This window comes from Nilaparvata lugens, chromosome 5 (genome assembly GCF_014356525.2).
Source record: "Nilaparvata lugens isolate BPH chromosome 5, ASM1435652v1, whole genome shotgun sequence".
Classification (NCBI taxonomy): Eukaryota; Metazoa; Arthropoda; class Insecta; order Hemiptera; family Delphacidae; genus Nilaparvata; species Nilaparvata lugens.
The window spans coordinates 44,374,485-44,390,802 of NC_052508.1; the positions used below are offsets into that span (position 1 = coordinate 44,374,485).

General features: G+C 32.9%; 1 protein-coding gene across 1 annotated transcript in view; it reads right to left on the bottom strand.

Annotated features, from left to right (window-relative positions):
- Nucleotides 1–636: 636 nt before the first annotated feature.
- The window catches only part of LOC111064230 (guanylate cyclase 32E), a 233,901-nt gene continuing 218,219 nt past the window's right edge, over nt 637–16,318 (bottom strand). The window contains exons 19-24 of the mRNA XM_039429503.1: nt 15,669–15,792; nt 15,165–15,408; nt 5,460–5,650; nt 4,061–4,160; nt 3,143–3,279; nt 637–829 (exon numbers count right to left, since the gene is read on the bottom strand). Of these exons, the coding sequence (XP_039285437.1) occupies nt 728–829; nt 3,143–3,279; nt 4,061–4,160; nt 5,460–5,650; nt 15,165–15,408; nt 15,669–15,792 (898 nt within the window). The 3' untranslated portion in view covers nt 637–727. The remainder of the gene's footprint in view (nt 830–3,142; nt 3,280–4,060; nt 4,161–5,459; nt 5,651–15,164; nt 15,409–15,668; nt 15,793–16,318) is intronic.

Below are 16,318 nucleotides of genomic sequence, written 5' to 3' on the forward strand. Positions count from 1 at the left end.
TACACAATAGAAATTCAATTCAGGCAGCAGGAGCAAGTGACCGACACAATCAAAAGCTTCGCGCAGGTCACAGAAGGTCGTTTGAGCAAATTCTTTTTTTTAAAGGATTTTAAGATACCATGGGACAATTTTTTTCCATCAATTGTGCAAAATTTTCAACGACTCTACAGAGCTACGACGAACTGTAACATCCAAAATTGTAGAATTGCAACTCTGCATTGAGGAATCAAATATTAAGAGGAAAGAATATTCAATATAAACCTTGATTGAAATTGAAATGATGAAAATAGGAAAAAATATATGGCTGTGATGAATTCAGGCCTTTTGAATGTAGGCTATTTGGATATTCAGCCCAGTACTGGTATCATGTCATCTCTATACTACACCACACATTAAGATTAAGGAGAACATTTGAGTTATGAGGTCGCTCCAATCGCAATACAGAACCAAAGTGCAAACTCTCTGTAGAGAAGTAACTCAAAAATAAATTTAAGATTTAAAAACAGATTGGATATCAAAAGCTGCTTATAAGTAGATATTGTAGATGCTTATAAGTCAAATGAAGGCTGAAACTGTTTGGTCAATTGAATATAATTGCTATCCAAATCATCGATAGAATTCCAATGAAACACTCGATGGTGGTTTTGTTATTTATTTATTAAAAATACATAAATATTGAAACACAGATATATACATAATTTTCAGGTAGAAGGTAAAGATAATCCTCTCAGGCAAAACTGGTGTCCTTGAATGTAATAACTGGAGCCGAATGGTAGCCTGTCCTTCTGGCTGGTGACATTTTCCTCTTGCTCAGAGCAATCAGCATTTCCTAATAACAAAGTAATATGAAACTCAAGTGACATTCACGTTGTAAAGTCAACATTGATTAACGCTGGTTTGATACCTATCCTTTCCTGTCATTAAGCAAAGCACATAGCTTTATCCTTTTCCAAATCCGAACCGTTGTCTAATTGTACGCCACCTATAATATAATAATCAGTCACCAGCGGATAATATGTAATCTCAATAGTTTTTCGATTTGTATTACTATTAAAAGCTATCAAAATAAGAAAGTTTTCTCAGATTTTTTCCGATCATTACTTTTTGAGATAAGAGTGTCTAAGCTGCGTTTACACTGTGTAACTTTGTTATAAAACATTGGTTATATAACAACTTTAACAAAAATGTTATAAATTCATTTAACTTGTTACATGAAACTTCGTGTTTTCAAACATAATTTCGTGTTTTATAACAAGTTTTTCCTTTCCCGCACGAAGTCGGTAAAGATCAAGGAAAAAGTATAACTTTTTGTTACATGTTACATGTGTTATAAGAAGGTTTTACTACTTATAACATGTTACAAGTTATAGAATAGAGTTGAAATAGGTGGTGGGGGAAGTAGCTGAATCATCAGCTACTTACAGGCGCGGATCCAGGACCCTGGCCAGTGGGGGGTGGTCGTCCAAGGAACCCCCACCTGGAAATTGTTGAGGTTTTTAATCGAAAACAGCATTTGAGAGCTTTATTTGTTGAAATTGATTAGATTTTGAACTTGTTTATTTAAATGCCAAAGTCATGATACTTATTTATGCAACTACAGTACTTTAAATATACATTGGTTCTTGCATTTTATATTGTAGTTCTGATTGTTTGGGTACATAAATTTCCTTGTGCTAGATACAGAGTGACCCAAGACCTTGTATTTTCTGTTCATTTTCCAGTTTTAAGTTATTTCCGCCAAATCCTGTAATCGATCAGAAAAATTTGCTCCCGCCTTCTATTTAGATTATGAAATTCCTAATAAAATGAGATTATTCGGAACTTTCTATCCTCAATGAGTACTGAGTTACAATTTTTCAAAAATAAGTAAAATTGGAGAAAGAATAATTTTGATGAATTTTAGTTTTTAATCTACAATATCTTCCATTTAAATGTATAATTCAAGATTCCTCTGAGCGTAGTTTTGTGCTCTACAGGCTCTATCTTATATAGATTTCCAGGTAAACCTGACAACAATGATCCTTGTATTTTGGAAAACACCTAAATTTTAGCTTCATTCATCATCAGCAACTCCATTGTCATCACATTCAGATTTCGCACCATGATATAAGTTCATTAGATCATTTTCTATGAGAATCACCCGTTATATGCTCTCAATTTAGTGGAGAGGCGCGTATAAGTAAATACACCTCAAGAATCAAAATTTCAAACACTCATAACTCTTGACACAATGATCAGATCACATTGTACCACAGCTCATTCTTCTCAGCATGTCAAGGCAGTTCCAAATCACGCATTATAAGTGAAATTCGAGAAATAGAAAATTCATCCTTGAGTGTACTTTAAACAGTATTTCAAATCACAAAAAATGACCAATTTCCATATTCAAAGCTGCATATTGTGAAATACTTCGGATTAAATTTCAAAATGTGGAAAAGTATTTCCTCTTTCCACTACAATGAAGAATACTCTCGATTCCAATATTATTAGACAGTTACAACCGATTTTAAAAATGGCGATTCCAGTTTTTCATTTTTCGAGATTTTTCTGTTAATCAAGAGTCTGATACATCTTAGAAACTCATGATTGATTCCAAATTGTAGATAATTCATCCTCTACGAGCTCATAATTGCCTAAAATTCATCTTGAATCACTGTTCCCTATCATAGCACTTATATAACACACATAACACTATCATAGCATTAGCCTAGACCGTTAATTTATGAGAAATGTATCTTCGATTTCTTGATTTCTTTATGATCGAATCTTATACATTACGATTATATTCTTCCGTCTGCAGCATCTAAAATAGAAGAAAAGATTCAAATTCAATTCTAAAATTCAAGATCAAGTCTTTTTCATAATAGTGGGTTACCGAGATACATAGCTCTGATTTGTAATTTATTTTTCTTTCTTTCTTTCTCGCCAATTTTCAAGATTCAAATTGTAATATTAAATTTTACCATTATAAGATTTTACTCTTGAATGTTGCATCATTGTTGGAACATGTTGTGTCTTTGAATAGAAAACTAGATGAGTACTTAAATTTGTTGCTACATCAGAAAAACGTTTAGTAGCAATGGAAGAATACATCTAAATTGAATGATGAAGAATCATTCATTATCAATCCATTTCAGCTCACTTGACTGTGGTGACCGGAGCATGATTTGACAGCTCTCAAGTGCAGTTGACTCAGTAAGTGTGCATCAGTTCTTTCAAAAGCATGAGATACTAAATCATTTCCAGTTTGTCTCAGGAGATCTGGCGTCTCACTCAGTCCTAGAAATTTGAAAGATGGTGTAAATTTTTTAGATAAATGGAAAAAAATGGAATACAATGATAGATTGGTCTGTCAATCAATTCTTTAATGAAATAAGAGTTACTTAAAAATGAGCGAATCAATTGTGACAAGTTACACAGAAATAAATTTCAGAACAAAAAATAGAAGAGTTAATGTATTGAATACAGTAAATGAGATTAAACCTTCGAAATAACATTCATTGTTCGAGAGACAGTTTGAAACATGTAATCTGCGATTTTCCAGTTTGATTTTCATTGGTCTTTCACATTCAATTCCTATCTTCATTTATTTTATTATATCTCTCCTTTTAAATAAGTACATATATTTCGAATCATGATAGAAAATTATAATTTTTCACATTAGATTGAATCATTGAACATACTTTAATCAGATAGGTACCATACATGACTTAATTGTTGCGTTCACTCGATATGCATTACATGATTTACATTTCAAAAACAATGTATTACGAATATCATATTCCATATCATATGATACAAATATATTTCCTCAATATGATACAAAAATGTAATATCATAAGAATGTAATATACAGGGAGAAACTACGTTCACTTGACATAATAAATTCATCAATTTTACTCATTATCAATGAATAATAGGCCAATGTGAGATAGTAGGCCTATAATATGTAACATTATTTTACAAACATAATGATACCGCAGAATGATTAATGATACCTGCTATACCGACATGATACGTGCAAATAATGAGCATTTTCAAATTATTTGAGAAGACTCACTTTTAGAGCTTTGAATAGATTGATTAGACTCTCGTAGGCGAGCCTTACTCCTCTCAATCTCTTCACCTATCAACCAATGTGTGAGCATCTGCCCTTTACCCTGCAATAATTCAATCATTCAAAAATGAACAATTCGTTGATATGAAATGAACATACAATAAATGTGATAGAAATGTGAAACAGTGATGCGATTAAAAATCATTTTATTTATTCAAATGACAAACATGAAGATAAACTTCCAAAGTTTGAGCAAACCTTTGATTGCTCTTATGGAGTACAGTGCTGCCAGATTCAACTGAAGCCAGATTAGCTTGTAAGCTAATCGTATAAGAGTAGAGCGAGAAAAAAAGAGCGAAGGTCATTTTGATAAATCATAACATAAAAACGGCAACAGTGTGCTCCTATTCTCGTAAAAATAGCATTGGCCATAAATCACCGTGTTGCAAGCTGAGGTTTGCACGGACTATAGTAGTACTGTATGTTTTGAATTCATTACCCTCAACCTCATCAGTTTTTCAATTCAAACTGAGAGAATTGTCAGAACATTTGTTGAAAAAAGCTGAAATTTGCTCAATCCTAAGCATGAAAGGAAATATAAATTTCATCCAAACTGTAGTAACACATGGTAGGCTAATACGTGTACAATAATAATGCTAAAATGGCTAAAATGCAATAATAATGGGTCCACATTCTAATAATTCTCCAGTGAGATATTGATCATTCTATCTTCTATGCTATTGAATTCAAATAGACTACGTACTATGATTAAAAATTTGATTCCCATAGAATAAGCGTAGCTACTCTCCTAATTTTTAAAGTTTGTCACTTTCCCATTTTTTATTGAAAATATTCAGGAATGATGTAATTTCCCACTCCCAATGGTGTCACACTTCAACGCTAATGAGAGGCTGATAATCAATTTTCTCACTCACAATGGTGTAATTTTCCCACTCCTAATTATTCTTAGAATATGTCACTTTCCTAATTTGAAAAAAATCAGGAATGATGTAATTTCCCACTCCCAATGGTGTCACACTTCAACACTAATGAGAGGCTGATAACTGGTTATTTTCTAAAATATATTGTCAATGGAGGACACTCAGTAGATTAAGGATTGTTGTTTTCTTAAAATGTGGAAGCACCATGAAGTGCAATAATTTATTAATGTGGAAGCATAATAATTAATAATTATTATGATATTATGGTGAGTGTGATCTTTTACAGACCACTAAACACCCAAACACATGCATAGTTTGTTTGTGGGAAGAGACACCTATTTCCAGCAACTGACAAGGCTATTCCTGCTGCCAAACGCTGGCAGAATTCTTTCTCATGAGTCCGGACACAGACTCATAATTAATCAAATACTAACTCAAGTAAGTAATTTTCAAACATCAACCTTGATTTGAGTCCATCCTCTCTGTTCACAAATGAAGCCACCATGCTTCTCCAATAGACTGAAAGTTGTGTGTGAGATATGTATGCGGAAAGCATCTCCTGTTGATTCCATCCTTGATGCAGTGTTCACCGTATCTCCGAAGAGACAGTAGCGAGGCATTTTCAATCCAACAACACCAGCCACACACGGACCTAGGTGAATAATATTGTAATAAGTTGAAACAAATATTCCAATACTCTTTGGAAAACATCCATCCCAAGAACTGATTATGTTATTGAAATTCTGTTATTGGATAAAATTACTAATATTTAGTCAAAATATAGCTCAGTTTCAATATTTTCACGAGCGTTGAAAAAAGCCCCAATTCACATGTTTGACTTTATTTTCTCTGTTTTTCTATAACTTTAATCGTGACCGCATGCATCAAATCCTTGAAAAACAACCTTTCAAGATATTCCTCAAAGCCCAATATGCAAACTATATAGAAATGAATGCATTGAAACACATTAAAGAATGCAAGTATATGACTACTACAGCAATAACAAATTGAATCAGTGTAGAGGAAATTCGAAAAAAAACATGGGAATGCATAAATGATCTTGATTTATTAAATACTAAACGGAAAACAGGTATGCCTAACATAGATTCGGAAAGTTTAAATCATCATTTTGCCCACATAGGGCAATTGTATGCAAATGAATTGACAAAAAATATCCCCGACAGACAAAATATCCATATTGACTCTAGAATTCCGTCAAATAACTCTTTCTATCTACACAATACAGACGAAGATGAAATATTCCAAACACTAAATTCTTTAAAAACTAGTTCTGCCCCCGGTATGGACACCATTAGTACTTCTTGTCTCAAAACCATTTCCCCTTTTATTACAGAACCTCTGAAAAACATAATAAATAAATGCTTTCAAATTGGCCAATCTCCAAAACAATTCAAACTAGCTAAAATCGTTCCTATTCATAAAGCAGGTGATCCAACTAATCCTATACCTACACCGACCCATCAGTTTACTGAATAATCTAGCAAAAGTAGTTGAAAAGCTGTTAAAGAGTAGATTAGTGAGTTTATTGGACAAATTCAGAATTATTAATACCAACCAGTATGGTTTTCAATCTGGAAAATCAACAGAAGATGCTATATCAAAACTTTTGAAATTGATTACGAATAACTTTAATAACAAAAAAAACATTAACAACTTTTCTAGACCTAGCCAAAGCCTTCGACACTATCTCTCAGACCAGGCTCTTGGAGAAACTGGAACATCTAGAAATTCGGGGTTTACCACTAAAATTGTTCCATTCCTACCTGTGTGATAGGTATCAAACACTCACTATTAATAACAAAACTAGTATTTATAAGAAGCTTACCGAGTATGGCCTTCCACAAGGAACGGTTCTATAACTTATTCTGTTTCAAATTTACATAAACGATCTACTCAAATTAAAAATTAGAAATTGTAATATTATTATATCCTTTGCAGATGACACCGCTTTGGTTTTCACAGAACGCACATGGGAGAATGTTAAAATCACAGCGGAGAATGGTCTGAGACTGGTACACTCTTGGCTGACTGAACATCTTCTAAAACTAAACACAAACAAAAGCGTGTTCATGACTTTTTCTCCAAACGCATCAACTCAACCACATGCACTCAACACCATTAAAATCCATCTCCTAAATTGCGATAATGATAGCTTATGTTCCTGTCCAAAAATAAATAAATAAGATAATGTTAAATATTTAGGTATAACAATAGATCCTTATCTAAGATGGAACAGTCATATTGACAACATGTGCAAAAAACTAAGATTTCTTATTTACAAATTTCATCAAATCAAACAACTAAATAATCTAAGAATAACAAAGCTAATCTACTACTCATATGCTCAACCTGTATTACAGTATGGCATTCGGGCTTGGGGGGTGCTTTGAATGCTCATTTTAAAAAACTTTTTATTATCAAAAACACCTAATTAAAACTATTTTAGGTAAACCTCGTCTTTATCTAACGGAATATTTATTCAACGAGTTTGAAGTTTTAGCAGTCCGTCAATTATATAAACCTTATAATTTCATTAGAAATAATAAAGATATTTTTCTATTCCGTGAATCAAACCTTAATTTACGACCTTCCAGAAATAGGTTTGAAAATATAAGATCTCAATGTTTGCCGGAGACAATACTTTTACCTAGCTAATAAATTAATCAACAAAATTCCAGATTACCTTATAGAGCATATTAATCGAAATTCTGTTACATTGCTTAAAAAAAAGAACTATTGAATGGATAATTATCAGTAAAATCGAGGACATACTTTTTGAGTGACTCTTATCTTTTTGTTTCAATAGTACCTTATGTTTGCCATCTCTCTTTCTTTCTCTTCTCCTTCTTTCTTTCACCCTTATTCCACTTATTCATCATCTTCTTTTATTATATATTATATTATATAAATTCTTATATTTCATCTTTTGTAAGTTCTTAATGACTCTATTGAATTTGTTTTAGCAACTCTCACCTGCGCACAGGATTTTCCTTGCAGGTGATTGGTTTCTTTTATTTTTTCTCAAGTTTTTTTTTGTATATCTTTTATTGCTGTTGAAGAACCAATAAAGAATTTTTGGTTTGATTTGAACTATAACAGGTTGGCAGGACTGGACTGTCCAGTTTGTATGCTGTAATTACTACTCCGTATTTATCTAGAATTTTAATTATTTGACTAAAAAATAAAATTCGTGATTTCAGAAGTTTATTATAGTGGTTAGAAGTGGATTGGAGCAGTAACTTACCTGAGTGTTTAAACCTTATTGTCAAAAAGTGTTTCGGAGGATTTGGCTATTTGTGTAGTAAGCAGGTTGGTTTTGCAAGTGCACTATGTTGAGAAACTGAGAATAGTTTTTACAAGTATATTACTCTATTGCAGTTTTTGTCAGCTTGAGACTCACTAACTAACCGTCTTGTGATTAGATAACATGGTGTTTCGGGCACAAAGAAGAAGGGATCCTCTTCTCTGTGGTTTCGGGCTGTGTTCTCTGCGACTCAACGATCAGCTGCTTTTTGAATAACGGTAACTTTTGTTTACTCGTGCGGTAACCTAGCAACCAACCAAGTAACCTCTGCTTGTAGACCAATCAACGATTGAGACGGTTTAAAGTCTGCAGGCGGTTTTTAGTTTGAATTGCTGTGCTTTCCACTTGATGCTGTTTTTAGGAAGGCTCTGATACAGTGTTATTTTTCAATCAATAAATAATATAAGAATATCTGATAACATGAACTCGGCAATAAAGCAGTGCAAAACGGCCAAAGGTATTCCGGCTATATTGTACAGGGGTATTAAATTTGGGAAGGATTCATACACGGGTAAAGGGGATGTTACGTGGAAATACCTAAAAAAGAACTGTACTGTTTTAATAAAAACGAATTCAGATACTTCTGTGATTAGAAGTGTAACGGGTCAACATGTGCATGAAGTTGTGTCATATACCGAAAATGACGCTGCTCTCAGCTTGGAGCAAGAGAATGAACATTTAAAAGCGCGTATGAAGGTATTGGAGGAACAGTGGAACGCCGCAATTGATCGCTCTATGGATCTCGATATTCGCCTCATGGAATTATCATCTTGTAAGTCGCGATTCAATGATAAAACGGAAAATACTGACAAGCTCACACATGTAAATCCACTTGTAGATCGTTTGAGCCAGTTTCTTAGAACAGAACTCCTTTCGGATGCGGGCATTGATTGTTATTGTAGTTTTTTAATTGATTCGTTTCCTGGAAATTATGTGGTCCTGCCAGCAATAACGGCAATGATTATCAATGATGAGGAAGCTGATTTATCTTTTATAAGTAATAGTGTTAAAGAAAATAATTTTACTGCTTTTGTAATAAATGACGGTCGGCAGGCAGAAGCAATTGACGGATGGTGCGGTTCCCATTGGAGTATTGTTATTTATGATTCTTTCAATTGTAAATTTTATATAATGGACTCGATGAACAGATGTAATGAGAAAATCTCCATGTCACTGATAAGAAGAGTTGGCTCAATCTTAAACTACACGGAAATAATCATCCTTCCATATCCTCAACAGACTAATAATTACGATTGCGGAATTTTTGCTATTCATTTTCTAGAGGAAGTATTTAAATATAGGAAAATGAATAGTAGTTTAACCTGTCTGGAAAATGGCCTCTCTCTTAATGTAAACTTTGATGCTACTGTATATAGGTGGAAAATTCTATGTAAAGTTTGTAGTTTTTTAAAAACCAAGTCTTGTGACTCGATGATTTTCAATGATTCCCAATGCAGTAAAATCTCAATGTCATATCCTAGCTCTAAAGAGACAATAATTTCCAAGAATAGAGATACTTCTCTTGGAGATACATCCACAAAGAAAGCTAGCACTAAGCCAGTTGGAAAGGTTGTTAGAATATTTGGTGATAGTCATGGTCGTGATTTGGTGAATGGTTTGAATGGAGCCGTACCGGAAAATTCAACTAGTGGCTTTTTCATGCCAGGTGCTAAATTTGAACCAATTGCAAATAATATTAAGAGTGGTACTAGTAATCTTACCAATAGTGACCATGTGGTTATTGTAGGAGGAGCAAATAATGTTTACTGTAATCAGGCCGCTAATTTTTTAAAAAGTATGCTTTCCCTTTTCCAGGTATTGAGTTTCACTAATGTATTAATTTCAACAATACCTATAAGACATGATCTACCTGAATGGTCTTGTGTAAACAAAGAGATAAGGAAAACTAATAGTAAAATAAAAAGGTATTGTGGAAGAATGCATAATGTTCAGGTGATAGATCTTACTGACCTTAAGAGGGAACATTTTACCAGGCATGGGCTACACCTGAATTGGAGAGGTAAGAAGAGGATGACGGAAAAAATTATTGCATTGATGGAAAATAAGATAAATCTAAATGAATAAGTTATTGGTCTTGAATATGACCTCAACTCCCCGGAAAACTAGTGGTTGGTCCTGTTGATATAAGTATTAACAGAAAAATCTTGGAAGGTAATAGAAAACAGGACCGTAGCTCTAATTTTCCACCTGCTGAACATACAACTTCTTCTGAACCCACTCATAGTAGTAATTTGAAGTACCTATTTTCACTGGAATGTGCAATGTCTTAGGAATAAGTTGGATTCGATTGAGTACTATTTACATTCTAATAGGATTGATATTGCATGCTTGGTTGAAACCTGGCTCGAAATTGATGAGGTGGAGTTGTATAAAATTAAAAATTACTCAGTTGCGAGTTCATATATATTGTAGGTCTCTCAGGAGACATGGTGGTTCAATAATTATTTATGTTGAGAACAAAATTAGACTACATTTAAGCCACTTGAGGTTATTAACAGTATGTCTCTGGAAATGGTTATTGAAGTATCAGCGGTGTTGCTAAACGAGTATAATACTATAGTGGTATCGCTATATAGACCTAATACAAATAATACACGGCAATGTTTTATGATCTTCATGGAAAGGTTGGCTTCCATTCTTGAATATTTGAGTAAACACAATTCTAAAATAGTTTTCTGTGGAGATTTTAATGTTGATTTCAAAAAAAGAGGTGACATTGTTTCTGAATTGAAATAGTTATTTGTGCAACTAGTGCGCAAAGTGACAGTTTGCTGCACCGAAAGAAACGTTTATGCCCGAGCCGTAGGCGAGGGTGGAATGGTTTCTTGAGTGCAGCAGAGGAACTTTGCGCACGTATTTCACATTCAATTTTTCCTACAGTTACCATTGAATGTAAAAAATAGGTAATTGAAGGTAAAAATGTCTCATGATTCATCAAGTTTTTTTGAGCGTTATATTGAGGCACTTGAATTGCTTATTATGAAGTATTGCAATCATTACACACATAAATGTTCAGAAGTTAATAGAAATGACAATAGACGTGATATTTCAGAGTTATCCAGGAGTCAATTATTTTTATCCCATCTACAAAAAATCATAAATTAGTACTATAATGAAGATTATAATAACAAAATAATATGATTGATGTTGAAAAATAATTCCTTTCTACATAGGTATGAAATGATATAGTTTTACTCATTTCGCTTTAGATCTAGTATTTGCAGGGTTTTCTAACTTAGCTTTTTCAGAGAGTAAAAGTGGAATTCGAATATTCTTCTTTCTTGTATGTTAATTTTGTTTCTTCAATTATGAGTCAATTTTATGAGCTACCGCTGCTGCCTACTATTGTGTCTCACTTCCACAATCACATTCAACACTATCCACATCCATTTTTTACACAAATTATTACGAAAATCAAATAAGAAACAACCAATTTGCATTCAAAATACGCGCCAACGGCTGATTTGAATGATGGAAGTATGAAGAACCGACAGGCGCGCGACCTAGCGGAAAAAATCGTAACTACGTTCGTTCCATCTTTCCAACTACCTATCTAAAAACAATTTCCAGAAATTATTTTAGATTCACGGTCTCAAATTACGAAAAAATGCTCAAAGTAGCCTAAAAATATTAATAAAAATAACATGGACACCAGAGAATTTTGATTGTAGTTTTTTTTATTCACATGGATATCAATGAACGGTAATTATTTAACCTCAAAATTCAAATTTCATAATGTGTATTTGCTAGAGTACATTTCTCATTGTTTGCAGTTGCAATAATAATTATCAATAGAAAAGAAACATTATTTATTATTAAATGATGAGAAGTAATTATTAAATTATGATTTACATGAACATTATTCTTATTTTGGATTTCTAGAATGAGATTTTATCATAAATGTAGCCATTGAAATGATTCTCATCCAAACACAATCATTCTAACCAACTTAATTTTGGCTTTCGCGTACCATTCATCCATATAACCCACTAACTATTTTGTGTTGCCATGTTGCAAATCTGGAGTATGCAAAGTAATACTTTGCGCACTAGAGCGGAAAAGTGATTCTTTGCGTTCTGTAATCAGTGCCGGAATGATCACTTTTCAAGGTATCTGTAGGAAAAATATTTTTTTATCTTATGGATTAAGTTATTGTTTGAGGGTATTACTAGGCCTGGGAAAAATTATGACACGTGCATAGATAACATTTTTACCAATGTGGAAAATCATTTTTTGTCTCGTGAAATAGTAAAAACTCTTGTTTCTGATCACTGGGCTCTTCTTCTAGCAGTCAAATGTAGAAATGAAGGTAAAACTAAGAAAAAAACAAATGCAGCAACAGTTGATCGTTTAGTGCGTAGCATGAATAACAAAAACATTTATGCTTATGAGTGTCTACTGAGTGCTGTAGATTGGTATAAAATTTATCTGAATAATTCATTGGACATGAAGGTTGATAACTTTCTTGAAATTTTTTCAATTGTAATAAATAAAGCTTTTCCGCTTAAAAGAGTTAGGGATAAGACCACTTTGCCTAAACAAAATAGAGTATACAATCCCGAGTTGAATTGCTTAAAGGATAAATGTGACTGGCTTTATGATATATACTCAAGAACAGGTTCATCTCATGCTAAAGCGCTGCTTAAGAAATATAAGAAATCGTTTGAAAAATTGCTTGAAGAAACTAGGCGCAAAAAGAATGACAACTTCATAGAATCTTCTAGCAATACGAGTAAATCAATATGGAGTATAGTGAATGTAATAAAGAGGGTCAAATCAAAGTATCTGAAAGCAAATTAGATCCATTTGAATTTAATAATTTCTTTGTTGATAAGATCAATGAAATTGTAAAAAATGTGTCTCAAAAAGTGAGGAGCCAGAACTCTACCAACTATTTGTGTAGTAGCTTAAAACCATCTTGTTCATTTAAGTTCAGTTTAGTTAGTAAGGGTGAAGTTGAAAGCGCTATCAATACCATGAAAGCAGGTAGATGTGAAGATGTTTATGGAATAAACACCTTGGTTGTGAAACTAGGAATGAATTATTTGAGTGATGTTTTGACTCATATTATAAACAGTTATATATTGAGCTCCATCTTTCCAGATGCACTTAAACGTATAAAAGTGATTCCCATATTCAAAAAAGGATGCAAATCTGAGTGCAATAGTTTCAGACCTATTTCACTTGTTCCTATTATTTCCAAGGTGTTCGAAAAAGTATTGAATAAACAAATAGTTCAGTATTTTGAAGTCAATCGTCTTTTTAGTGACTGCCAATATGGCTATAGAGCAGGACTGGGAACTGTTAAAGCAACTGTTTCTCTCTTTAATTTTCTTATTGAGTCATTGGAGAAGAAAAATCCAACTGGAATAAGACTATTTGACCTCTCAAGAGCTTTTGACACGGTATCTCATGAAATTCTTTTGAAAAAACTGGAGTATTATGGTTTTGAGAAGTCTGCAAGCAATCTCATACATTCTTATTTGAGCAATAGGTTGCAAAAGGTAGCTTTCAATGTTAATGAGTCTAGCTACTTGCCTGTTTCCTATGGTGTGCCACAAGGCTCTATTTTAGGCCCAATTCTGTTTATTATTTATGTAAATGACATGCCAAAAGTAATTGGACCATCAGCTAAAGGATACCTGTTTGCTGATGATCTTGCGATTTGTGTTAGCGCAAAGACCCTTTCAACTAACGACAGACCAATAAATGAGATGACTCTTATGATTGAGAACTGGTGTAATGCGAACCTGTTGTGTCTAAATTCAGATAAAATTCAAAAGCTCAGTGTTTCGTATAGCAATAGTTTACATGATGGTAGCCAAAGCATGGTTAATTTTCTTGGATTTATCATAGACTCAAAATTGAAGTGGAACAGTCATATTGATGAAATGGCGAATAAGATGAGTAAAGGACTTTTTATGCTGAGAAAGTTGAGAAAAATTGTGAACTTACAGGTCTTAAGAACTGTATACTTTTCACATTTGCACAGCCATCTGTCCTATGGTACTTTAATTTGGGGCTCTCACAAATATAGTAGTAAATTATTCAGGTTGCAGAAGAAAGCTGTAAGATTGATTTGTGGTCTTCCTTACAGAGGTCACTGTAGAGAGAGTTCCAAATCCATTTGTATTGACACTTCCCTCATTATATATTTATCAATGTTTAGTTTATGTTAAGGAAAACCATAGCTCATATGTTCAACAGGGTGTGTGTCATAAATATAATACCAGGGGGAAGAACAATCTTGCTATAAATTTTTGCAATTACTCTAGGTCACAAAAAACATTATACTACATAGCTATCAAGCTTTTCAATGCTTTACCTGAGAGGATGCAAAGTTTGCCATTGAATGTATTTTCAAAAATTATCAAAAGATTCCTATTAAAGAATGCGTTCTATACATTGGAAGAGTGTTATGAAAGTGTGTGTTCTATGAATATTTTCCATGACAATTCATCATAAATGTACTGTAGTTACCTCCTGTAATGTGTTTAATTGCTGTTTAATGCAATTGTAATGTATTGAGACTGTTATTGATTGCTATTTGGATTTTCTTATTAGTTAGTAGTGAGACTCTGTTGCTTGTATGTTTAATGTTTTTTGTTGATAGTTCTATTTATTTTTTATGTGTCTACTTTTGTTACCATTTGACGTTGTAATGCATTTGATGTTCTCTTTTGCTGCTACAATAAAACATTTATTTATTATTTATTCATTTATTAACATGAAAAGTTGAGTAGATCTGTTTGAGCTACAAACCCATCTCAAATGTTTTACTTGATTGAATAACATCAGTCTAGATTATACCGTAGCCTACCTGAGTGGATGCCAATTCTGAGTCTTAGTAGTTCGCCAGGAATGTGCCTTATCTCGAATCTCCTAATTTTGGAGAGCAGATGCAGAGCCATGGAGGCAATCTCTACAGCATGGCGATCTCCATTGCTGACAGGCAGCCCTGATACCACCATATATGCATCACCGATGGTCTCCACTTTGTAGACGTCGTAGTTGGAAATTATCGAGTCGAAGCATGTGTACAGATCATTCAGAAGTCCGACAACCTTGCAAATATGAATTATATATATTTATAAATATATCAATATATATATATATATTTATTGCTTTTCAGTTTTTATTAAAATGATACCAAATTGACAAATTAGTAATAAAATGATCAATAAAAGTTTCTGTTCTTGAATATCGTGCATACTGTAATAACTAAATAAATAATAAAACATAATATTTTTTCAATAAAATCTTAAAGCTGTTTTTAATAATGTTTCATATTTATGAAGAAGGCCTACTAGATAATGAATTTTACCTGCAACGGCGTCGATACAGCCGATAACTCAGTAAAGCCCACAATATCACTGAAATAGATAGTAACACAAGAAAAACTCTCAGCTTCCACGGGATCGCCTCTCTTCAACGCTTCAGCCACCGTCCTAGAACATATTAATATTCAAAGTAAACAGTACAATAAATGAGAGGAATGACAAATCAAAAAAGAGACTCAATTGAACAGAATATATTATTCCAGATTGTAATATTACATTTTTTCTCAATCAAAATCGAATCTTCAATTCAATATTCAAAATATCAATAAAACTTTATTGTGCCATGCTACCAATTTCTCCTAAATAGGTTGGATAGCATTTCTCACCTATTAACCTAAGAAAAGTTATCGGCTCCAAAATAGTAGATTCTTGATAAACTATGAATGGATCTATTGCTTATGAATGAGAAATCCAGTTTTCAGAGCAAAACAACTTATAATCTTCAGAAGAATTTTGGCAATATTAAAGAACAACACTTAAACATAATATAGCATCATTACAAGCTAAAATACTTATCCAGTTTATATAGTTGGAAACAATGGCTATAGGCTTGTAAACACAAGAAACAATTAATTATAGACAAAATTAGAACACTATAAACTGTTCAAAACTCAATTTAAAACATTAAAAATTC